The 24,686-nt window shown below is 45.9% G+C and overlaps 1 protein-coding gene across 1 annotated transcript; it reads left to right on the top strand.

Moving 5' to 3' along the window:
• The first annotated feature begins 621 nt into the window (after positions 1 to 621).
• Positions 622 to 16,270, top strand: LOC110091604 (uncharacterized). The gene is made up of 4 exons (XM_020815778.3): positions 622 to 760; positions 9,721 to 10,640; positions 12,524 to 12,620; positions 13,973 to 16,270. Exons 2-4 carry the CDS (start codon positions 9,843 to 9,845, stop codon positions 15,235 to 15,237), a joined length of 2,160 nt encoding a protein of 719 aa, XP_020671437.3. The 5' UTR covers positions 622 to 760; positions 9,721 to 9,842; the 3' UTR covers positions 15,238 to 16,270.
• Positions 16,271 to 24,686: the final 8,416 nt, after the last annotated feature.

The raw sequence follows: 24,686 nt of genomic DNA, 5'->3' as shown, positions 1-24,686 counted from the left end.
TGGAGTTTCTTCAAGGGGAACAATTGATCGGCTCTTCTTCACGCGACAGGGTCTCCTACTGCTAGGAGCCAGCCGACTCCCTCACCCCCCCCCCTTCCAGACAATTTATTCTCCCAAAGAGACAGAAAGTCTAATCATGCTGATCCCTGCCTTGTTGGTTGTTATGGTGCCTGCTGGTAAACTAAGAAAGGGATTAAACAAGCCTCACATCTAGAGTCTGTTTAACCACGGTAAGACGGCAACAAGTATTATACAAACCGCTGGCTCCACCCACTTTCTTCACGCGCTGACTACAGTCTCCATCATCCTCAACTGTCAGGTACCCCTCAGCAAGGTTCAATAACTCATCATTGAACCTTTCATCATCACAATCCAAAACCTCTGCCTGGGGCGGCTGCCACACCCTCTCTAACGATAGGGCTGGGTCTCCTTATGTACGAGCACAACTGGCCTGCTGTTGAGTGCAGGCGCACTTTGGCCCTTTTCTGCTTAGCCTCCGGCAGCAAAATGTCTGGGGTCGGCTCTGCTTCTCCCGCTTGGGGGGGCTCTGCTAGGAAGGGGCAGTGGAGAGACCGGCGCCTGATTTGGCAAAGGGTTAAGAGGACCAAGCTTCGAGGCGAGAGACTCCTAGAGAGACCAAGAAACTTCAAAGCCCTCCTAGTTCGAAAGGGGCGGGGAGGAGGAGGGAAAAAATCCTGAGAGTTCCTTCCGGTTGGAATGTTCAGCAGCTGCTCAGCGGGAGATGAATGGCGGCCGCGTGGTAAGACGGGGAGGCTTCAAAGGGGCGGGGGTGCCTATGGGGAGAAGGCGGGGAAGTGAAGGGTCCTTGGTCTTTTGCATGCATGAATGCAGGGAGGGAGGGCGGGAGAGGAGTTCAGTGAACCCCGTAAGGTAGCCCTGTTTCTCTCTCTGGTAGGAGTGGGACATTTCTCCACTCCCCCTACCCTGGCATGATCCCTACCTTATAAGGTTGCAAAACAATAAAGATCCTTCTCTAAGCGGTTATGATTATGCTTTCCAGACATTCAGATGAATAGGGGGAGGAACCTTTCGGAAGAGCCAGCCTATGTCACACTGGGTAAGCTTTAGAGTTGACACCGAAGTCTTCATCAAGGTTGCTCAGGCGACATCCTGGGATCACAGCCCTGGGTGACTATTCCTCTCTGTCCTAAATGTATTGAGGGGTGATGATGATGTGCAAAGGCAGATGCAGATCCAACTCGTGAGCAAGAGATGTCAAGGGATATTGGGCTGCTAGATTCGGACTCTCACCGCACGGTTCCGTAGGAAAACTACAGTATAACCTGTATCCTCGCTTGGTCTTGACCCTCATTGCCGTGGAGGCGTGTGTAAATAAGAGAGGACATAATAATTGCAATCCTTTAGTTTGAAAACATGGGGTTTGATTCACGAGAGCTCAACAGGAGATAAATAATATTATTAATTTATTTAAAATATTTTGCTCTGTCTCCTTAAAAGGACTCAAGATAGCTTACATCATTAAAAGACAATATAAAAGCTAACAACACTAATCAAATACTAAAGAGGATCAAACAAATACCAACAAAAAACATAAGCAACACCAAAACACATTCAAAGCAAGAAGGCACAAAAATCCATTAAAAACCCATCTCAGGCAGCCAGTCAGTCAGGGAAATCCCACCTGAAGAGAAAGGTCTCTGCCTACTTGTGGAAGGATAGCAAAGATGGGGCCAGTCTGGCCTCCAGTGGGAGGGAATTCCAAAGTCTGGGGGCAGCAAAAGAAAATGGATGAAATCTGTTCATCTTTACCAAATTATTTGTCTTCCTCCACACTCCTTGTGACAAACCCAGACCTACTGGGATCTATCACACAGTTACTAAGCTGCCACCAACCATTCCCTATAATAAGTCACACAGACCAGGGATGGATTTTTAAACCATAAAAGAATAAGGTTTATTTTAAATACAAACAGGGTAAATAAAACAATCAGGTGAATAAAATAAAGTAACGTGGCTTATTCTCACACACACAAGCATACAGTTTGGTTCACCTAGAACCTTTAACTTAAAGCACAGACCCTGAACCCATCAGTTCTGGCTAACCAACAGACCCCTGAACCTTTCAGGTTGGTACTCTGACACACAGAAGTACCCTGTCTGACACACAGACTCCCACAACAGCTTCTTCTTCCCCAGCTGCTGCTTCGTCCCAACCCAGTGTCTCACAGTCTGTCTCAGCATCTCCTTTCACCACACAGGCATCACATATTTATACAGTACAGCCCCTCCTCCTGATGTCCCGCCTTCCACTCCCCATAGGATGGAACTTTCCCTCCAAACCCATGACAGACAGGTAACATCAGTGCTGTTATGTAACACCTCCCCTCTTTATAAGTTGTTTTGTAGGGGGAAAGCTAAGGTGCTTTTCACCAAAAAACAACCTGAATAAAATACACAAAACAGTTATACATACCATATTATACTTACTTACATTCTAAGTTAAACATTTCAAATAGGCATTTAAACATTTACCATATACATTACATCAATTTACCTTTATTAATACAAACCAATTTAAAACCAGGTACATTTTAACTTTTTGTTTTCATTATATACATATAGTCCATGTTCTTTCGCCGTCTTCAGTCTTCAGGTCTTCTTGATAAGGCGTCAGCAACACAGTTCACTGACCCTCTGACCACCTTCACTTCAAAGTCATAGTCCTGTAGGTTTAAAGCCCACCTCATAAGTTTGCTATTGTGGGTTTTCATTGTCTTTAACCATTGCAATGGTGAATGGTCAGTACACAGAACAAAATGTCTTCCCCAGATGTAAGGCTTGGCCTTCTGGATCGCGTAGACTATGGCCAAACACTCCTTCTCCACGGTTGCCAAATGTCTCTCACCTTTTTGAAGTTTCCTACTCAGGTAGGACACTGGATGCTGGTCACCATTCTCATCCTCCTGGCACAGAACTGCTCCTACCCCGGTGTTAGACGCATCGGTGTAGATGATGAACTCCCGGTCGAAGTCTGGAGCACGCAGGACAGGATAGTTGATTAACGCCTCCTTCAACCTCTGGAACGCCGCCTCACCGTCGCTGGTCCACGGGATGCGGTCATCAGCCTTCTTCCTCGTCAGATCGGTCAGCGGAGCCGCAATCTCGCTAAACCTCGGGATGAACTTTCTGTAGTAGCCCACCAACCCAAGAAATGATTTGACCTTTTTCTTGGTGTTGGGTCTAGGCCAATCACGAACAGCTTCTATTTTGGCCTCCAGGGGTTTTATCATTCCTCCCCCTACCATGTGACCCAAGTATTTTATTTCTGGGCTACCCAGCTGACACTTGCTGGCCTTTACTGTTAGCCCTGCTGCACTTAACCTTTGCAGCACTAACTCCAGGTGCATCAGGCGATCTTCCCAGGTATTACTGAAGATCCCTATGTCGTCAATGTAGGCCACTGTAAAGTCACTGAGCCCTGCCAAGGTCTGGTCCATCAGCCTTTGGAATGTGGCTGGAGCATTTCTGAGACCAAAGCTCAGGACTCGAAACTCATAGAGACCAAAAGGGCTGCAAAAGGCAGTCTTTTCTTGATCCCTGGGATCAATTCTTAATTGCCAATATCCCTTTACCAGGTCCAATGATGAGATGAACCGACAACCCCCTATGGTTTCAATCAGGTTGTCTAGCCTGGGCATTGGGTAGGCATCAGGAGTGGTTACACGGTTTAATTTCCTGTAATCAACACAAAACCTAATGCTCCCATCAGGCTTGTCCACAAGGACTATCGGAGAGGACCAAGGACTAGAAGAGGGGACGATTATGTTCTCCCTCAGCATCTCGTCCAGCTCCTTCCGCACCTTGTCCCTATAGGGTCCCGTTACTCGGTATGGGGATACTGCCTGCGGGGGTGCATCCCCTGTGTGGATCCGATGCATCACTCCCTTCACTATCCCCGGCTTGTTGGAAAACACCTGTTGATATTTACTAAGCAGCGTTTTTAGTTCTTGCTGCTGGTCTTGGGTGAGTGCAGGACTGATCTTTACCTCCTCTGGGTTGTATTTTACTTCCCCTCTACCCTCCCAGAAGGGTAATTCCGCTTCCTCACTCTCAGCTGCTTTTATCGCGAATAAAACCCTCTGTTCCCCTCTGTAGTAGGGTTTTAGGGCATTCACATGAACCACCCTCCTTGCTTGGTTCTCCTCCTGCTCTATTAGGTAGTTCAGGTCTGACATCTTGGAAATGACCCTATATGGTCCTGCCCATTTGAGCTGCAGTTTATTCTCTCTGCAGGGCCTAAGCCAAAGCACTTCCTCCCCTGGGTCAAAGTGCCTCTCTCTAGCTTTGTGGTCATACCATGTTTTCTGTCTGACCTTCTGAGCTTGCAGGTTTTCTGCTGCCAGCTCTAGATTTCTCCTTAGGTCATTCATCAGGGTGTCTATGTATGTCACAACGTCTTGTGGGTCATCCTGGGTGATCTGCTCCCAATTTTGTTTGATCAAATCAAGGGGCCCTTTCACCCCTAAGTGTGCAGCAAACATGTCAGAGTGACCCCTTTGTAAGATCATGGGGCGATACTTTTCAGGTACCACCAGCTGACTTCTGATCCCAACTCCCCCTTTTGAGATATTCCTCAGGGTTTCTCTATATAAAATCTCCCTTTTCTCCAGAAATCTCACTGGGGTTTCAGGTGTTAGCTGGGCGTCAGTCACCTGTTCAAAACACTTTTGGAGAGTGGCGTCTGCCTTTTGCTCCTGTCCAAATCTGCTGTCTGTGGTTAAGGTTTCCACCACAGCTTCTGAACTCCCCTCTGCTTCCGCCTCTGGCTCATCATTACCCCCCTGAACTGTCCCTGTGGTGGCTTGTGAGCGTGTAATCACTAGCACCCGGTTCACATGTTCAGCCAGGTCATTTCCCACGAGCACGGCTGCTGGCAGAGTCGATGAAATCGCTATCCGCCAATCTCCCCTCCAGCCTTGAAAGTTGACAGGTACCTCTGCTACTGGCAGAGAGATTATCTGCCCCTCAATCCCTGCTACCTTTATGCTCTCATTTGGGATTATAAACTCCCTAGGGATGATATCTGGATGGCACAGGGTTACCTGGGAACAAGTGTCCCGCAGCCCCCTATACTGACGGTCAAGTATTCCCACGTCCACCCCGGCTGTCTCAAACAATTGAGAATCTGTTTTCACCAGCAAGCAGCGCTTTACCTCTATAAGAGGACCATTTTCCTCAGCCTGATCAGCATAGGTAGCTGTTCCAGACTGAGTAGCCATGGCAACAGGCTCCCTCAGTGACACTGAGCCTTGCTTTTTCTGGACACAGAACACAGCTTTTGGCTTGGTCCCACTAGACTCTTGAGGCACCATTCCTTTTAGCTGCTTTAATATCTCACACTCTGAGATTAGATGACCCTTTCCCTGACAGAAATAACATTTTCTGGTGTATTTTGATTCTCTCTCATCTTGTTTTGGTTTTCCCTCCAAAATCTGAGGTCTTAGTTTCATGTCTGAGGGCTTCCCTTCACCATGGGCCCCTCCCCCTTGCTGGCTTTTCCCTGGTCCCTGAGAGTACTTGCTGTAGGTTTCTTTGGGTTTACCTACAGATTTCCCCTCACCCAAGGGCTTTCTTATTTGGGAAATAAAATCTGCGATCTCTGCGGCTGCTGCCACAGACCTCGGTTTCCTTTCCCTCACCTGGAAGTTCAATTCCCCATGCAGAACTGAATAGAACTGTTCCAGGGCTATCAAGTCTTTAAGCTGTTCATAGGTCTCTATTCCCTCCTGCGATAGCCATTTCTCAAGCAGCCTCACCAATTGGGCCCCCACTTGGGTAAAAGTCTGTTCTGGCTTCTTGGTAAGGGACCTGAATCTTTGTCTCAGCTGCTCTGCATTTATCCCATGTCTTGCAAACACCAGTTTTTTAAACTCTGCAAAATCTTTCATCAATTCCTCAGGCATCTCGGCATAAACCTCAGCCAGGCTACCACTGATTAAAGATCGCATGATGGTCATCTTCTCAGTTTCCCTCACTGAGAAGTCCACAAACGCTCTTTCCACTAAGGAAAAGAACACCTCAGGACAATCTCCCTTGTGGTACACAGGGAATTTCTTCAGGTCAGCCTTAGACAGTTGGCCTCCCTCAGAATCCCTATTATTATTATTGTTCTGGTTCATCAGTTCCAGTTTTCTTAATTCAAACGCCATCTTCTCTCTCTCCATTCTTTCTTCTCTCTCCATTCTCTCTCTCTCTCGCTCTAATTCAAATTGCCTTTGTTTCTCCCTTTCCTCCCTTCTTTCTCTCTCTAATCTTTCCTCCATTTCCCTCACCCTCAGTTCATGCTGTTGGGCTAGGAGTATTTTCCTGAGTTCTGGGTCCTGCTCTCCTGTGCTGTCACCCTGCACTGAGCCAAATTCATCCTCAGAACCTTGGTCAATCTGGGGGTCTTTCACTTCACTCATGTCTGCTACTTGGCTTCGAGTCAAGGGCATACCCCCCCCTCAGAACAGGCTGCTTTAAAAAGTCAAGCCTCAAAATAAAACGACCACTTTTTTTCCTTCTTGCCTCAGAACCAGCTCTCCCTAGAGATTGCTGCTGTTCTTCAGCACTTAAATTGCAACAGTATCGAGTCAGAGCCTACCCCCCTCTGCTGGGCCTCTCAGCTGGCAAGCTAGCTCGCTGTTGCTACGCAGTTTTTCCTCAGCTTTTTCCCGCCAAAACTAGGCTGCCTCAGAGCACCTTAATCTAAGTCTCCCCAGTTGGCACGTTCTTCTACTAGCGCACCTCCCCGTGAGGTACACCTAGAAGATTACCTACGCGCCTCAGACTGTCCCTGACTAGACCCCCCTTGCTCTGGGCACACCTGCCAAGGCTTTGCTGGACCGCTGGACAACTGGACCAGTCGTATCCCACACGCTGGACACCAATCAATGTGACAAACCCAGACCTACTGGGATCTATCACACAGTTACTAAGCTGCCACCAACCATTCCCTATAATAAGTCACACAGACCAGGGATGGATTTTTAAACCATAAAAGAATAAGGTTTATTTTAAATACAAACAGGGTAAATAAAACAATCAGGTGAATAAAATAAAGTAACGTGGCTTATTCTCACACACACAAGCATACAGTTTGGTTCACCTAGAACCTTTAACTTAAAGCACAGACCCTGAACCCATCAGTTCTGGCTAACCAACAGACCCCTGAACCTTTCAGGTTGGTACTCTGACACACAGAAGTACCCTGTCTGACACACAGACTCCCACAACAGCTTCTTCTTCCCCAGCTGCTGCTTCGTCCCAACCCAGTGTCTCACAGTCTGTCTCAGCATCTCCTTTCACCACACAGGCATCACATATTTATACAGTACAGCCCCTCCTCCTGATGTCCCGCCTTCCACTCCCCATAGGATGGAACTTTCCCTCCAAACCCATGACAGACAGGTAACATCAGTGCTGTTATGTAACACTCCTTTTAAAAAATTGTTTTGCCTTTATATTGCCAGCCTCCTTGTCTTCTTGTTGTTGTTGTTTAGTTCTTAAGTCATGTCTGATCTTTGTGACCCCATGGACCAGAGCACGCCAGGCCCTCCTGTCTTCCACTGCTTCCTGGAGTTTGGTCAAACTCATGTTGGTCGCTTCGATGACACTGTCCAGCCATCTCATCCTCTGTTGTCGCCTTCTCTTCTTGCCCTCACACTTTCCCAACATCAGGGTCTTTTCCAGGGAGTCTTCTCTTCTCATGAGATGGCCAAAGTACTGGAGCCTCAGCTTCAGGATCTGACCTTCCAGTGAGCACTCAGCGTTGATTTATTTCAAAATAGATAAGTTTGTTCTCTTTACAGCCCAGGGGACTCTCAAGAGCCTCCGCCATCACCACAATTCAAAAGCATCAATTCTTTGGCGGTCAGCCTTCTTTATGGTCCAGCTCTCACTTCCATACAGCGCTCCTGGAAATACAGTACCATAGCTTTGACTATGCGGACCTTTGTCGGCAAGGTGGTGTCTCTGCTTTTTAAGATGCTGTTTAGGTTTGTCATTGCTTTCCTCCCAAGAACCAGGAGTCTTTTAATTTCGTGGCTGGTGTCACCATCTGCAGTGATCATGGATCCCAAGATAGTAAAATCTGTCACTGCCTCCATATCTTCCCCTTCTATTTGCCAGGAGGTGATGGGACCAGTGGCCACGATCTTAATTTTTTTAATGTTGAACTCCAGACCTTTTTTTGCTCTCTCTCCTTTCAGCCTCATTACGAAGTTCTTTAATTCCTCTTCACTTTCTGCCATCAGAATGGTATCATCTGCATATCAGAGGTTGTTGATATTTCTTCAAGCAATCTTAATTCCGGTTTGGGATTCACTCAGTCCAGCGTTTCGCATGATATATTCTGCATATAAGTTAAATAAGCAGGGAGACAATATACAACCTTGTCGTACTCCTTTCCCATTTTGAACCAATCAGTTGTTCCATATCCAGTTCTGTTGCTTCCTGTCCTACATAGAGGTTTCTCAGGAGATAGATAAGGTGGTCAGGCACTCCCATTTCTTTAAGAACTTGCCATAGTTTGTTTTGGTCCACACAGTCAAAGGCTGTGGCAGAAGCAGAAGAAGATGTTTTTCTGGAACTCTCTGGCTTTCTCTATAATCCAGTTCATGTTAGCAATTTGGTCTCTAGTTCCTCTGCCCCTTCGAAATCCAGCTTGCGTTTTGCTATAAGAAGCTGATGATCAGAGCCACAATTGGCTCCAGGTCTTGTTTTTGCTGACTATATAGAGCTTCTCCATCTTTGGCTGCAGAGAATATAATCAATCTGATTTCGGTACTTCCCACTGGCGATGTCCATTTGTAGAGTCGCCTCTTGTCTCGTTGGAAAAGAGTGTTTGTGATGACCAGCTTGTTCTCTTGACAAAACTCTATTAGCCTTTGCCCTGCTTCGTTTTGAACTCCAAGGCCAAACTTCCCTGTTGTTCTTTTATCTCTTGGCTCCCTACTTTAGCATTCCAGTCCCCTATAATGAGAAGAACATCTTTCTTCAGTGTCAGTTCTAGAAGGTGTTCCTTGTCTAGAAAAAACTGAATGTGGCTTTCTCTGATCTAGTGGTGGTGTTTCTGTCATTCCGCCCCCCAAGATTGGGGCACCCTAAAAGTACAGGAATGGTATAAATAAGGTGGGATATGTTGTTGTTTTGTCGTTAAGTCATGTCCGACTCTTCGTGACCCCATGGACCAGAGCATGCTAGGCCCTCCTGTCTTCCACTGCCTCCCGGAAGGTGGGATGTAAGGTTGCAATAAATAGTTCCCTAGTTTTAGTAAAGCTTTCCCTTAGTGATTGGCACTCTGGGAGGGTTTTTTTTTTAAATGGGGTGTTGTGTGCCTTCTCGCTTCGAATCTGTTTTTGGTGTTGATTTTGTTGACCATATTTTTCAACGTGGTATTTGTCCGATTCTTTTTAATATCTCCATGCTTATTCCTTTTAAATTTTTAATTTTGTCTTTTAATGATGTAAGCTGCCTTGGGTTCTTTTTAAGGAGGAAGGTGGTGTTAAGGAGAAGAGTTATCAGCTGGGCTTCCCTTTGGCTGGGAGCAGCCACCCTGAAGAGCCTTCAAAAATAAGGCCCGGAAGCGAGGAAAGGTATAAGCTTCCCACAAGATCAGGTGTTAACTGCGAACGTTAGGCTCGAAATAGGTCGAGAATTTGATTGAAGTCCTCATTTTCTCCTATTCTCACCGTTTAGGGCGAAGCCTCCTGGAATGCCACCGGCTTTTCTTTGTTGGCCTGGGATTCCCGATAATCCAAGGAGCGATTTGGAGGCACCTCGGGAGGTTAGCCTGAGAGAGTGAGTTGGCTTTCCTCAAAATGGCTGCCGAGCCGGGAATGTCGTCAGGTTTGGCCGCAGAGTGCCAGGCCGAGCCAGAGTTTCGGGCGGTGCCGCTAAAGACAGAAATGAACGAAGAAGAGGCGGCGAGTCCCATGGCAAGGGAAGAAGGGGAATGCGCCCCCCAGAGTGTCACTCTGTCTGGGGATGTTGAGGAGTTCCAGCCGAGATCCCCACAAAACCCAGTCAAGGGTGAACCAGATTGGGGGGCCCTTCGGTACGGAGAGACCCGAGAGCAGACAATTCCGAAGACGGCAGAACCTCCCACCTCTGGTTGCCCGAACCCGCGGACAGTGGGGTCTCCTCACCAGGTGGAGGCTCAGACTTCTTTAAGCTCCTCTGAGGTAAAAGTCGAAGGTAACCGTTGCCCCTCTGAGGGGCAGGAAACCCAAACCCAGTTGGGATTGGGTGCCCAGGTCCAAGAGTCCCCCAGGAACCCCGACTCCCCGAAGCAGCCAGAGGAAGAGCCTCCGGCGGAGGACGCGGTCGTCCTGGAGATCCAGCGGCAAAACTTCCGCCAGTTCCGTTACCAAGAAGCCCAAGGCCCTCAGGAAGCCTGTAGCCGCCTCTGGTTCCTCTGCTGCCGGTGGCTGAAGCCCGAGAGGCACACCAAGGAGCAGATCCTGGAGCTGCTGATCTTGGAGCAGTTCCTGACCATCTTGCCGGCGGAGATCCAGAGCCGGGTGGTGGAAGGGTGTCCGAAGACGTGCGCCCAAGCAGTGGCCCTGGCGGAGGGGTTCCGGCCCAAGAAACGGAAGCTCGAAACGCAGGAGGAGCAGGTGAAGAAGGGGTTTGCATTGCTACGACACTTAAGAGAGGGGGAGAGCCATCGAAAAGAGGGTGCGTAGATCCAGGGTGGACGCAAGGCCACCCTCAGCATTGGAAACTTTAAGGGCAGCTGCAAAGGCCTTGACATTCTGGCATTGCCAACTGTGGACCTTTTTCTTTTAAGTACCCCCTCTACTTTTTAAATTACAGTGGTGCCTCGCATAGCGACATTAATCCATGCAGGAAACATTGTTGCTAAGCGATTTCGTCGCTATGTGATTTTAAAAAGCCCATAGAAATGCATTAAAACCTGTTTAATGCGTTCCTATGGGCAAAAAACTGACCTTAAAGTGAAGATCCTCCATATGGCGGCCATTTTCATTTCCTCTAAAGTGAGGAATCCCTGCGAAAACACAGCGGGCAGCCATTTTTTTTTAACCGGCAGCCATTTTGGAACTGCCGATCAGCTGTTAAAAAATCATCGCTTTGCGATGATCGGTAAGCGAAACAGGGAACCGATCATCGCAAAGTGAAAAAAACCCATAGGAAACATCGCAATGCGATCGCAAAAAGTTAATCGCTATGAGGTTTCGTTGCTAAACGGAGCGCCCGTTAAGCGAGGCACCACTGTAATTAATGTCAGGATGTTGTGTTTCTAGCAACCCTGAGTGTCTGGGTCTGTGTGTTACAGGCCACCGTTTTGCTTCTGACTTAATGGTCATCCTATGACTTAATGACCTCCAGAAACCTGTTCTTAACTGCATCACCCAGGTCTTGCAAACCCAAAGCTGTGGCTTCCTTTAGGGAGTCAATCTATCTCGTGTTTCGTCCTCCTCTTTTCTTACTGCCCTTTAATTTTCCTAGTATTCCTTTTTCCCCGCAGGAGGACGCCTTCTCACAATGTTTCCCAAGTATAAAAGCCTCAGTTTAGTCATTTTTTGCTTCTGCTGAGAGTTCACTTGAAAGCCCTACTTCAACCCCATATTTCATAGAATAATTGAGTTGGAAGGGGCCAATAAGGCGACTGTGTTCGAACGATTCAGTATTTTCTCCTGTCCATTTTTTCTCTCTCTCTAGCCTTTTCAGCCATACATAGTACAGCAGGACCCCTGTATCTGTGTGTGTGTGTGTGGGGACAGTTCCAAGCCCCCCCCAATGCTGCCAAATGCATATTACCACAAATGCTGTTTTAATAGTGGATGTTATATTAGCATGGTCTCTGGTTCCTTACTACCTCCAGTTCTGGTAATGACATTGTGGAAATATATACCACTATCAAAATATCCCAATGAGACACGGGCACTTTCTATTCATATCTGGGGGACACAAATACAAAGCCTGGCACTACAAGTGCCACAGCAGTCCATTCTGGCCCGCCAGAACCAGCCCAGTCCATTCACCGGGCCCCATGTGGTGTTCACATCCGTCAGCATCATCGTTGCACCAACCGCAGAAGGAGTCCCACCGGTGCTTCCCCACCTCTCCCCACAGCCAACTACTCCAGTAAGGAGGGGGTGAATGGACCGGGCTGGTTCTGGGGGGTGGGAGTGGACTGCCGTGGCATCCGTGATCCCCTGGATATGAATACAAAGCGCCCGTGTCTAATCCACAAAGCTAAACCGGCTTCTGTGTTCAATCATTTCTAAGCTTTTGTGTGTGTTTTCCCCTATTCTGAAAACCATAGGCTTCCTGTATGTATCGTTGCTGCGTATCTGTATGTCGTTTGTAGTTTTTGTGTGCTGTTGAATATGGATGTATCTCTGTTTAGCTCTTATGTTGAAAGATGTTTTCCCCACACACCCACACGTCTGTGGTAAAACAGGGTAGAGTTTGATTTCATGCCACTTCTGTGCTACACTTGTGAGTCAAACATAACACTTCACCTCTATTTTAGGTACCCGAGGAAGCACTGAATTTCTCTGCACCAGAGCAGATTCCCTCACACCATGAACCGAATCGAGAAGGTGACATTGAAGGGGGCAGCTCTCCGAGTAAGGATTTGCAGCGTTTTAAATATTTTGACGGTGGAATGGGGGGGGGGGCTCTGACCTGATTTTTCCTACCACCATAAAAAGCTCCGTATTCCCCTCCATCTGCTGATTATCCCTTTTAAAGGAAAAAACATACTCTTTTTCCTTCTAGTTATGTCATTCGTATGGTTGGGCAGCGAAATGCAGCTTGGGGGTTCCATACATCCGGCCTGATCTTGAACCCCCTCACCTAGTAACTTAGTATTCCCTCTAAGACAGTGGTTCCTGACCTTGGGTCCCCAGATGTTCTTGGACTACAATACCCAGAAATCCTGGTTAGCCTTTGGAGGACCCAAGGGTGGGAACTGTTGCTTTTTTAAAGGATAGGAGGGGATCACTTTTGAACAGCCGCCCATCTTCCCAAAATTTTAATTTTTAAAAAAATTGGGAGGCTGCTAGAGGACATGAAGCTTTTTCAAATTAAAAAACCCTCTGTCTACTTTTAAGTTAACTTAACCCCACTGTAGTAAACAATAATAATTATGTGCCGTCAAGCCAATGCTGAATTACGGTGACCCTTTTCGGGGGTTCCCAGGCTCAGAAATTGTTTCTCCTTCCCTTCTTCTAGGGGTGCCCTAGGATGGTGCAGCTTGCCCAAGGCTACCTACGGTGGCTCTTCCCTTAGGAGGCACAGTGAGGAACTGAACTCCCAACGTCTGGCTCTGTCATCAAATACTGAAACCACTCAGCTATCCAGCCAGCGAGCTGTTTTAATGATTAAACCAAAACCTGAAACACACTCCCTTCTCCCAAAATTTGAGACTTGAAGCTTTTTGGGATGGACAGGGCAGGGGAGGAGGTACAGCCCCACCCCACCCCATGTCCGGAGACAGGCAGGTGCAGCTTTGGCCTTCATTCATTTCATGTATTTATATACCGCTGACTTGGTGCAAAGCGGTTTATAACAGGATGATAAAACTGTAGCCCAACGGCCTAACAAACCAAGCTTAAACATCTCTAAATGGGTAATAAATATGAGAGACTCCCAAACAGTGGCAGAATCAAGGTAACATAGATAAGTTAAGGAAAGATGTATTTGAACACTTCAGTCTTCAGCATCCTCTTAAGGGTTGGAAGGCACAAGGCCTGACAGACTTCTGCTGGGAGTCCATTCCATAAGGGTAGCACCATGACAAAAAAGGCCCTATTTCTGGTGACAGTCTTTGTTGCCGTCATGGCAACCTGGAGCAGCAAGGTGAAGAAAGGCCTATGATGCTTTCCCACCCCTGCTATAGCTTATGACAAAATCAGATGAGAACTCTGAACTCCATAAGTGAGTTTTCATCCCCTGCTCATGTTTTTTTTCCCTGCAGGTAAAGACCTATTGAGTGCAACTGAGAGAAATCACCAAGATGTCACTGGTGAAGAAGCGGCAAATTTGGTGGAAATGGGAAGTCCAGAAGGGGAGGTTTCGCAAAGTGGCAGCCTGGAAGAAGCTTCTAAAGGTTGGCCGGGCTCTAAAGAAGCACAGAGAGGTCCGCCAGGAGAGAAAGCAGGAAAATTTAATCCGTCGGAAGTCAAGGAACCACTCGATGACGCTGCTGGACAGCCGAAAATCCCCATGGTGAAGAGTGAGACTGGAGCCGTTGACGAAAGCAGCTTCCCGGACAACTCGGAGGTCATTGAGTTTCAGGTGACCCACACTGGCGACCTGCCCTATAAATGCTTGGATTGCGGGAAGAGCTTCAATTATAGCACCAGCCTCGTCCGACATCAGAGGATCCACACGGGAGAGAAACCGTACAAGTGCTTGGACTGTGGGAAATGTTTCTGCCAGAGTTCAGGCCTCACGATTCATCAGAGGATCCACGCCGGGGAGAAAGCCTACCAGTGCCTGGACTGTGGGAAAAGCTTCCGGGTGAAGTCCCACTTAATCCGGCACTCCATCACCCACAAAGGGGAGAAACCTTACAAATGCGCTGAATGCGGCGTCAGCTTTTGTGAACGGTCGGAGCTGAGGATCCACCAGAGAATCCACACGGGAGAGAAACCGTATAACTGCGCAGATTGTGGGAAAAACTTTTGCCGGAAGGCGGATCTGACTCTCCATCAGAGGATCCACACCGGGGAGATGCCGTACACGTGCTTGGAGTGCGGGAAAGGCTTCCGGTGGAGCTCGAACCTCATTACCCATCAGAAAACCCACACCGGAGTGAAACCCTTTGAATGCGCCGAATGTGGGAAGAGTTATTATTCCAACATGAGCCTAATAAGGCATCAGAGAGTCCACACGGGAGGGACTCCCTACATTTGCTCCGACTGCGGGAAAAGTTTTTGCGACAGCACCAGCCTTACCAGGCACCAGAAGATCCACACGGGGGAGAAGCCGTACGTCTGCATGGATTGTGGGAAAAGCTTCAACCGGAATTCGAACCTTATTTCACATCAGAGGACCCACACGGGAGTGAAGCCATTTCTCTGCAGTGACTGTGGGAAAAACTTCAGATCCAGATCGGAACTTCAGAGGCATTACATGATCCATGCGGGAGAGAAAAGTGATAAAAGCCTGAGCGGTGGTGATCCCGAGGTTCCTACTCATGAGAAACTGGATGGGGAACAGCCTGTTAGGAAAGAGTAGAGAAAGAGAGAGAAGGGGAAAGCGAGATCAACTCCAGGAATAATCATAAAGGCAGGCCTTGTATTGTTATTCTCCTGGTCCACCAGCTTCGTGGCTGGCAACTGGTGGTCCACTGTGGGGGATTATGGGGATTGTAGTCCTGAAACATGAGGAGGGCCTCTGTTGCCCACCCTGGTTTTCTCTGAAACTTTGAAAAAAGACCTGAAGTCATGGGAATTCTCAAACGAAACAAAAACACTTACCTTAAAAAAAAATAACAATTTTGTTAATTTCAAGACGTTCTATTGTGTGCTTTATTACACTGAGAGTTTCTTAACCTTGCATGAGTTGAAATACAGACTTAATACTGTCTTTTTCTGTGTTGGTTTTCTAAAGACACTAATTCTTTTTTTTTTCCTTGTGGGGAAGGGACTTTTTTTGCTTTAGAGCGGTTGAAGGCCCTCCGTTTCCCTCCGTTGCTTTGCATGGAGGGTGAATAAACTTGTCTTGTACTTTCTACAGGTGTGGAGATCCTTTGACACTTCAAATGCTTCTGGACTCCATTCCCTTCATCTCTGATTGTTTTTCATACTATCTGGGGCTTATGGGATCTGGAATCCAAGAGCAGCTGGAGAGAACTGGGTAACCCACTCTTTTTGCAGCCCCTCAGTCTCATTAAGATATTTCAGGGGCCTTTAATATACTCGGAGCATATATTTGGTTCATGCTCTGTCTAAATCCTGTATTTTTCATTTTGAAGTACTGGCTAAGTTATTAGGAAACGTTTTGAAGGCCTGAAAGGCGGAAATTTAATATTGTTTAGGATCAAGCTCCACCCATCCCCCTTTTATTCTGACAGGACAGAATTTTCCGACCGTCTTTTATATTTTTTTTCCCAAGATCGTCTTGTCTGTGCATCCGGAAGACTGTTCATTTAATATTACCGTATATCTTGCATGACGTTCTGTAAATGGAAACTTCCTTTCCCCTCCCCCAACCCCTCATGCTTAACACGTTCTGAATCCATTATTCAGTAAAGTTGGTTGAAAACCTGTTTTCTGCGGTGGTTCTTCTTACCCAGTCATAACGTGTGCCCCATTTTTATTAGCACAAGAAATCTAGAATGACTGATGGCATTGTAAGTGAAAAAAGAAGAAAAAATAGACAAAAATGTGGTTGTACCTTAAAGACTAACTTTTCTCTATATATTTTGATGTGTTTGTAAGTCCACTTCATCAGACATGATAATGACATTTATTTATTCTTTATTTATTTATTCTGTTTGTACCCCGCCTATCTGGTCAATACGACAATTCATCAGACAATGACGACACTGGGTGTTCCGTTTTGAAAAAGGATGAGAATTTTGCTGTATATTCAGCAGAGACCCCTTTCTATATTCATGTATGTCTGATATTAACGGGTGGGTGTAACTGTTACCGCTATGGCCCTGCCAGCTATGGGTCCCACATGCCCCCATTGGCTACCTTTATGTGATGTCACGGAATGTTAATCTGCCTTCTAATTGCTTAGGATGACAAAGCAACCATAAATTTGATAAGCCAGGCAAATTACTAGGTCTCCTATGAGAGAAGTGCAGCTCATTAATTTATTGATTTCTTTATTACTGGCCGGGGGGGCACACACAGAAGGGGCAGTGAATGGAGTGTGAAGAAGACACTTGCTTTTTGCTGCTAATTTTCAGTGGCAGTGATTTTTAATTGGCTTCTTGGCAGGAGGAAGAGACAGATAAAGTCTTTAAGCCACACATGGATTTCGGGCCTTGCTCATTCCTTCGCTAAGAGATGCAAAGGAACTTTTAAAGTCTGTGTGAAATAATTGGAGTGCGCAGAGAAAGTGCAAACTTTGCCTCTCCTTCATTTTATGTGATTTTCCTGAGATATTACATGTGATCCAGGAATATTCTTCAATAATTGTTCTCCTGAGAGGATTTTCTTGACAGAAATTTGAGTACTCCCTGGCTGTTCAGTTTGAATGAACAAACTCTGTGGCCCTTAAGAAACTTTCCTGATCTCAAGTTGAAGAAGGGGCACTGATGGAAACTTGCAACCATCATCTGCTTAGCCCAGAACAACCTCAGGGGTGGCCAAGATGGAGCCTGTCAGATGCATGTGGCCTTTGGGGCATTTTATGGGACTTGGGGGGACCCTCCAGCTGCCCATTCCTCAGTCAGCCATACCATTCCACATTTTTAATTTGGTCATCAGAAGGGCGGAGGGGGCCTTTTTAACTAAACCATTTTTAAAAACATAGGCTTGTCTCTTTTTTCCCTGAGAGAAAAAGACAGTGTAGCAACCTTTTAAAAAAACGAAAATAAATTAAAAAATGGACCTCTTTAGCCATGCCGATGTGGTTCACATTAAAAAAAATTAAGGTAAATCAAATTTGAAAGTACACAGAAGATGAGGACCTAGGAGTGCCCCCCCATCTGTTTGATCATCATCATCTTTGAACTGCAGAGCTGGACAGGACTGTATGTGAAAACCACAATCCCTGGAAGACTCTGGGGCAGAAAAACGGGTTTTGTCACAGAAAATCCCCAACTTTTCTACTCTTACGCTACTCCCTGGGGTTTTGAGAGGATGCAAAAAGCCAGAGAGGGCAGCAAGGAAGACGCTCACCCCTTCCTCCAAATAAACCATTTTCTGGGCAGCTTTATAATAAAACCAGAAAGCACAGTCAAAACCTATATTCCTTCTCCGGTAAGGAATTAAGCATGTGACCAGCTGAACCAAAGTCCAATTTTATTGATAAACAATACAGTCAGCTGGGGCTTCTCTTAAAAGCAGATAAGACCCCAAAAATACAGTGTACAGATATTTGATGACAGAACAAAGAGCTATAAAGTTCTACAGTTCTATTGGTTAACTTCACCGAAAATCAAAATCTTGTCCCTTGACCACCTTTTGCACAGACTGTCCATATCGAATTCTGCATTATAAGGGCCACCATTACGACAGACTCCCCATGTCAGCTCCTGCATCATAAGGGCCACCATTAGGACAGACTGCCTATGTCAGCTCCTGCATCATAAGGGCCACCATTAGGACAGACTATCAGCTCCTGCATCATAAGGGCCACCATTAGGACAGACTGACTATGTCAGCTCCTGCATCATAAGGGCCACCATTAGGACAGACTATCAGCTCCTGCATCATAAGGGCCACCATTAGGACAGACTGTCCATATCAACTCCTGCATCATAAGGGCCACCTTTAGTACAGACTGTCCATATCAACTCCTGCATCATAAGGGCCACCATTAGGACAGACTCCCCATGTCAGCTCCTGCATCATAAGGGCCACCTTTAGTACAGACTCCCCATGTCAGCTCCTGCATCATAAGGGCCACCATTAGGACAGACTGTCCATATCAACTCCTGCATCATAAGGGCCACCATTAGGACAGACTGTCCATATCAACTCCTGCATCATAAGGGCCACCATTAGGACAGACTCCCCATGTCAGCTCCTGCATCATAAGGGCCACCTTTAGTACAGACTGTCCATATCACCTCCTGCATCATAAGGGCCACCATTAGGACAGACTCCGCATGTCAGCTCCTGCATCATAAGGGCCACCTTTAGTACAGACTGTCCATATCAACTCCTGCATCATAAGGGCCACCATTAGGACAGACTGTCCATATCAGCTCCTGCATCATAAGGGCCACCATTAGGACAGACTCCCCATGTCAGCTCCTGCATCATAAGGGCCACCTTTAGGACAGACTCCCCATGTCAGCTCCTGCATCATAAGGGCCACCTTTAGTACAGACTGTCCATATCAACTCCTGCATCATAAGGGCCACCATTAGGACAGACTCCCCATGTCAGCTCCTGCATCATAAGGGCCACCTTTAGTACAGACTGTCCATATCAACTCCTGCATCATAAGGGCCACCATTAGGACAGACTGTCCATATCAGCTCCTGCATCATAAGGGCCACCATTAGGACAGACTCCCCATGTCAGCTCCTGCATCATAAGGGCCACCATTAGGACAGACTCCCCATGTCAGCTCCTGCATCATAAGGGCCACCATTAGGACAGACTCCCCATGTCAGCTCCTGCATCGTAAGGGCCACCTTTAGGACAGACTCCCCATGTCAGCTCCTGCATCGTAAGGGCCACCTTTAGGACAGACTCCCCATGTCAGCTCCTGCATCATAAGGGCCACCTTTAGGACAGACTCCGCATGTCAGCTCCTGCATCATAAGGGCCACCATTAGGACAGACTCCCCATGTCAGCTCCTGCATCGTAAGGGCCACCTTTAGGACAGACTCCCCATGTCAGCTCCTGCATCCTAAGGGCCACCATTAGGACAGACTCCGCATGTCAGCTCCTGCATCATAAGGGCCACCTTTAGGACAGACTCCGCATGTCAGCTCCTGCATCGTAAGGGCCACCTTTAGGACAGACTCCACATGTCAGCTCCTGCATCATAAGGGCCACCATTAGGACAGACTGTCCATATCAACTCCTGCATCATAAGGGCCACCATTAGGACAGACTGTCCATATCAATTCCTGCATCATAAGGGCCACCATTAGGACAGACTCCCCATGTCAGCTCCTGCATCGTAAGGGCCACCATTAGGACAGACTCCCCATGTCAGCTCCTGCATCATAAGGGCCACCATTAGGACAGACTGTCCATATCAACTCCTGCATCATAAGGGCCACCATTAGGACAGACTGTCCATATCAACTCCTGCATCATAAGGGCCACCATTAGGACAGACTCCCCATGTCAGCTCCTGCATCATAAGGGCCACCATTAGGACAGACTCCACATGTCAGCTCCTGCATCATAAGGGCCACCTTTAGGACAGACTGCCCATGTCAGCTCCTGCATCATAAGGGCCACCATTAGGACAGACTGTCCATATCAACTCCTGCATCATAAGGGCCGCCCTTAGGACAGACTCCCGATGTCAGCTCCTGCATCATAAGGGCCACCTTTAGTACAGACTGCCCATGTCAGCTCCTGCATCATAAGGGCCACCATTAGGACAGACTGCCCATGTGAGCTCCTGCATCATAAGGGCCGCCCTTAGGGCAGACTCCCCATGTCAGCTCCTGCATCATAAGGGCCGCCCTTAGGACAGACTGCCCATGTCAGCTCCTGCATCATAAGGGCCGCCCTTAGGGCAGACTCCCCATGTCAGCTCCTGCATCATAAGGGCCACCATTAGGACAGAATATCAGCTCCTGCATCATAAGGGCTGCCCTTAGGACAGACTGCCCATGTCAGCTCCTGCATCATAAGGGCCACCATTAGGACAGACTGTCGATATCAGCTCCTGCATCATAAGGGCCACCATTAGGACAGACTCCGCATGTCAGCTCCTGCATCATAAGGGCCACCATTAGGACAGACTGTCCATATCAACTCCTGAATCATAAGGGCCACCATTAGGACAGACTCCCCATGTCAGCTCCTGCATCATAAGGGCCACCTTTAGGACAGACTGCCCATGTGAGCTCCTGCATCATAAGGGCCACCTTTAGGACAGACTGCCCATGTCAGCTCCTGCATCATAAGGGCCACCTTTAGGACAGACTCCCCATGTCAGCTCCTGCATCATAAGGGCCACCATTAGGACAGACTCCCCATGTCAGCTCCTGCATCATAAGGCCACCATTAGGAGAGAATGCTATGTCAGCTCCTGCATCATAAGGGCCACCATTAGGACAGACTATCAGCTCCTGCATCATAGGGGCCACCTTTAGGACAGATTGTCCATATCAACTCCTGCATCATAAGGGCCACCATTAGGACAGACTCCCCATGTCAGCTCCTGCATCATAAGGGCCACCATTAGGACAGACTGCCCATATCAACTCCTGCATCATAAGGGCCACCATTAGGACAGACTGCTCATGTGTTGACGAAAGAAATACAAATACAGAAAGGTAGTAGGCAGGGATGTCCACTCTCACCATTACCATTACTAGTTATCTTGACCCTAGAAATATTAACCGAACAAATTTGAGATAAAAAGGAACTAAAAGGACTGAAAGTAAGAGGTCACAGTTATAAACTCCAAGCGTTCGCAGACGATTTGGTCATTATAATGGAAGATCCGCTGGACTCAATAGAAGACCTGATGGAGATATTGAAAAACTTCGGTGTAGTGGCAGGAATGAGAATCAACCAAAAGAAAACAAAAATAATTGTCAAAAAAATGAGAGAACAAGAACAACAGAAGTTAATAGAAAAGACTAACTTTTAAGAGGAAAAAAGAATTACTGTATTTTTCGCTCCATAAGACGCACCAAATTTTTAGGAGAAGAAAACAGGAAAATATAACCTGTTTTCTTCGCTCCATAAGACGCACAGACTTTCCACCCCCCCTGTTTTGTGGGAAAAATTGCGTCTTATGGTGCGAAAAATACGGTAGATATTTAGGGATTCAAATTACAAAGAGGATGAGCACATTATTCAAAGACAGCTATATGAAATAGATTAAAGAGATACAGAGCAACTTGGAGAGATGTGACAAATTACAGCTATTGTTGATTGGAAGAATTGCAAGTATTAAAATGACTGTCTTGCCAAAATTTTTATTTTTATTTCAGACAATCCCTATAATACTAAAACAGTCATTTTTTTCAAGAACTCGAGAAGGTAATTATGAGATTTGTATGGCAAGGTAAAAAACCAAGAATTAAAATTAAAGCAATGCAAGATGCCAAACCGGGGGGGGGGGGGCTTGGTCTTCCAGAATGGGTTCTGTATTATAGATCCTGCGTACTAGACTGGATAAAAGAATGGATAACTTTGGAAAATGATAGATTACTCAACTTGGAAGCACATGATTTGCAGTTCGGTTGGCATGCTTTTCTTTGGTATAAAAAAAGGCAAGAAACAAAAACATTTTAATTCACATATGCTAAGAAGAGCCTTATTAGGAACCTGGACAAAGATTATTCAACAAATCTATCAAAAAATACCAGTATGGGTATCACCTATAGAGGCCTTTACTCAACCTAATCTTATGACAAAAGCGAAGCTCCTAAGATATGAAGATTTATTGAAAAAAGGACTGAGTTAAGACTAAAGAAGAGCTAGAAACACAGAATATATACATAGACTGGTGGTCCAGAGCACAGCTAGAATCCAGATATAGCAAAGACAAAATAGAGGGTTTCTATTTAGAACAACAACATTTGATAAAGCCTTATTAGGCTCAAAAGGTAAAATAATTAAGAAAATGTATAATCATTTGTTAGAAATTAAAATGCAAGATGATATGGTTAAAGAATGTATGATTAACTGGGCACAAAATATAGAACATAACATTGATATTGATCAATGGTTGTAAATATGGCAAAATAATATAAACCTTACAAAATTGGTTAATTTTAAAGAGAACATATATAAGATGTTTTACAAATGGCATATGACTCCAGAAAAATGGTCAAAGATGTATACAGATGTATTAAATGTCTGTTGGAAATGTATATATAGTCACCGCAGCTAGAATTCTTTATGCTAAAAATTGGAAAAGTCAGATGGTACCGAAACAAGAAGAGCTCATGGAGATGATAAAGGAAACGACAGAAATGGACATTTTATCAGAAGTGATGAAGGACTGTCCATTACAAAAGGCAACTAAAATATGGGGACTTATTTTACAAATGGTTAGAGCCATCAGATAGTGCTCGAATAACATAGATCAAAATGTGAATTAAAATACGTAACACAGAAAATAATAGAAAAGCGAATTTTGAATCTGGATATTGCAATATGAATGGATGTTAGTATATTTTTGTTTCTCTCTCCCCCAACCCCAATCTTTTTTCCGTTTTACCTTCTGTATCCCACACCCCATCCCATGTTATCCAAATTAATAACAATAACAATAACAATAACAATAACAATAACAATAACAATAACAATAACAAAACAACAACAACAACAACAACAACAACATTATTATTAATAATAATAATAATAATAATAATATTAATAATAATAATAATATTAATAATAATAATAATAATAATAATAATAATAATAATAATAATAATAATAATAATAATAATAATAATAATAATAATAATAATAATAATAATAATAATAATAATAATAATAGATCTTGTCCCTTATTGGATAATGATGCTGAAAGTTATAAAGTCATTGGTCCCCTATAGATATGAATACGAGATACCCCAACTCCCTTCAAAATCTGAAGGAAAGGGTATTCCATCTTCCTTTATTTTTTGGTATGTTTATGTAGCCTTCCTGAGCCCTAATGTATGGCCTTCAGCTTCCCGCTCGCCTGCTGGTTCTAGGTTTCGAGACTATAATGTCCCTGTTCCTACCATAGGCCTAAGTTTGGTCCATCTGCTAGATCAAAGGTGAGTGGGCAGAGGATGATGTTACAAAAGAAACTCTATACTACCCGTAAATGTCTTCTCTTTGGCTAAATATGTGAGGCCTAGGTACAGTGGGGTCTTGACTTACAAACGGCCCGAGTTACGAACATTTTGACTTACGAACCACTCTCATAGGAAAATATTGACTTGACTTACGTACTTAGATTTGAGTTACGAACTGAAAAAAAAACCACGTGGGAGGCAGGGAAAGTGCAAAATTTGAACTTTCAGTTAACTGTTGGCCAGTGAAAAGGGTGCCTGTCTGCTTCCTCACTCCTCCCAGCGTTTAGAGAGTGGATTGGGAGACAGTCTTCAGACTGCCTGGTACTGCCTGGACTGTATTTTCCCTGCCTTCCCTGAACCTTTCTTGACCTAAGAAAAAAAGAAACAAAATATCCCCCCTCTAGTGGTCAAAGGCGGAATAGCAGCTTCCCATTAGTTTCTATGGACAGAAAAGAGCAGATACGGATCAAATGGTTTTCAATGCATTCCTATGGGAAATGCAGATTTGACCTGCAAACTTTTTGACTTGAGAACCGCCTTCCAATACGGATTAAGTTCTCAAGTCAAGACCCCACTGTAAAGGTAAAGGTTCCCCTTGACAATTTTTGTCCAGTCGTGTTCGACTCTAGGTGCTCATCCCCGTTTCCAAGCCATAGAGCCAGCGTTTGTCCGAAGACAATCTTCCATGGTCACATGGCCAGTGCGACTTAGACACGGAATGCTGTTACCTTCCCACCGAGGTGGTCCCTATTAATCTACTCGCATTTGCATGCTTTCGAACCGCTAGGTTGGCAGGAGCTGGGACAAGCGACGGGAGCTCACTCCGTCGCGTGGATTCGATCTTACGACTGCTTGGTCTTCTGACCCTGCAGCACAAGCTTCTGCAGTTTAGGCCACTGCGCCACCACGTCCCTAGTTCACAGAGCAGAGTAGCTTCACATTCACCAGAGTAGACCCACCCTTTTTCTCATTAACTGGCACTTACTGGCCGCCTAGAGTGGTCAGCCGCCTAGAGTAATCTTAATTGATTAGATAGGCGGGATATTAAATAAATAAATA

The sequence above is a fragment of the Pogona vitticeps genome, chromosome 2 (assembly GCF_051106095.1).
Source record: "Pogona vitticeps strain Pit_001003342236 chromosome 2, PviZW2.1, whole genome shotgun sequence".
In the NCBI taxonomy this organism is placed as follows: domain Eukaryota; kingdom Metazoa; phylum Chordata; class Lepidosauria; order Squamata; family Agamidae; genus Pogona; species Pogona vitticeps.
Note: the sequence above shows the minus strand (reverse complement) of the source record. Positions and strands in the feature narration are given on the sequence as shown.

Coding starts and splice junctions, on each gene's coding strand:
- LOC110091604 (XM_020815778.3), top strand. CDS start 9,843: ATGGCTGCCGAGCCGGGAATGTCGTCAGGTTTGGCCGCAGAGTGCCAG. Junction 10,641..12,523: donor TCGAAACGCAGGAGGAGCAG/GTGAAGAAGGGG, acceptor CCTCTATTTTAG/GTACCCGAGGAAGCACTGAA. Junction 12,621..13,972: donor TGAAGGGGGCAGCTCTCCGA/GTAAGGATTTGC, acceptor TTTTCCCTGCAG/GTAAAGACCTATTGAGTGCA.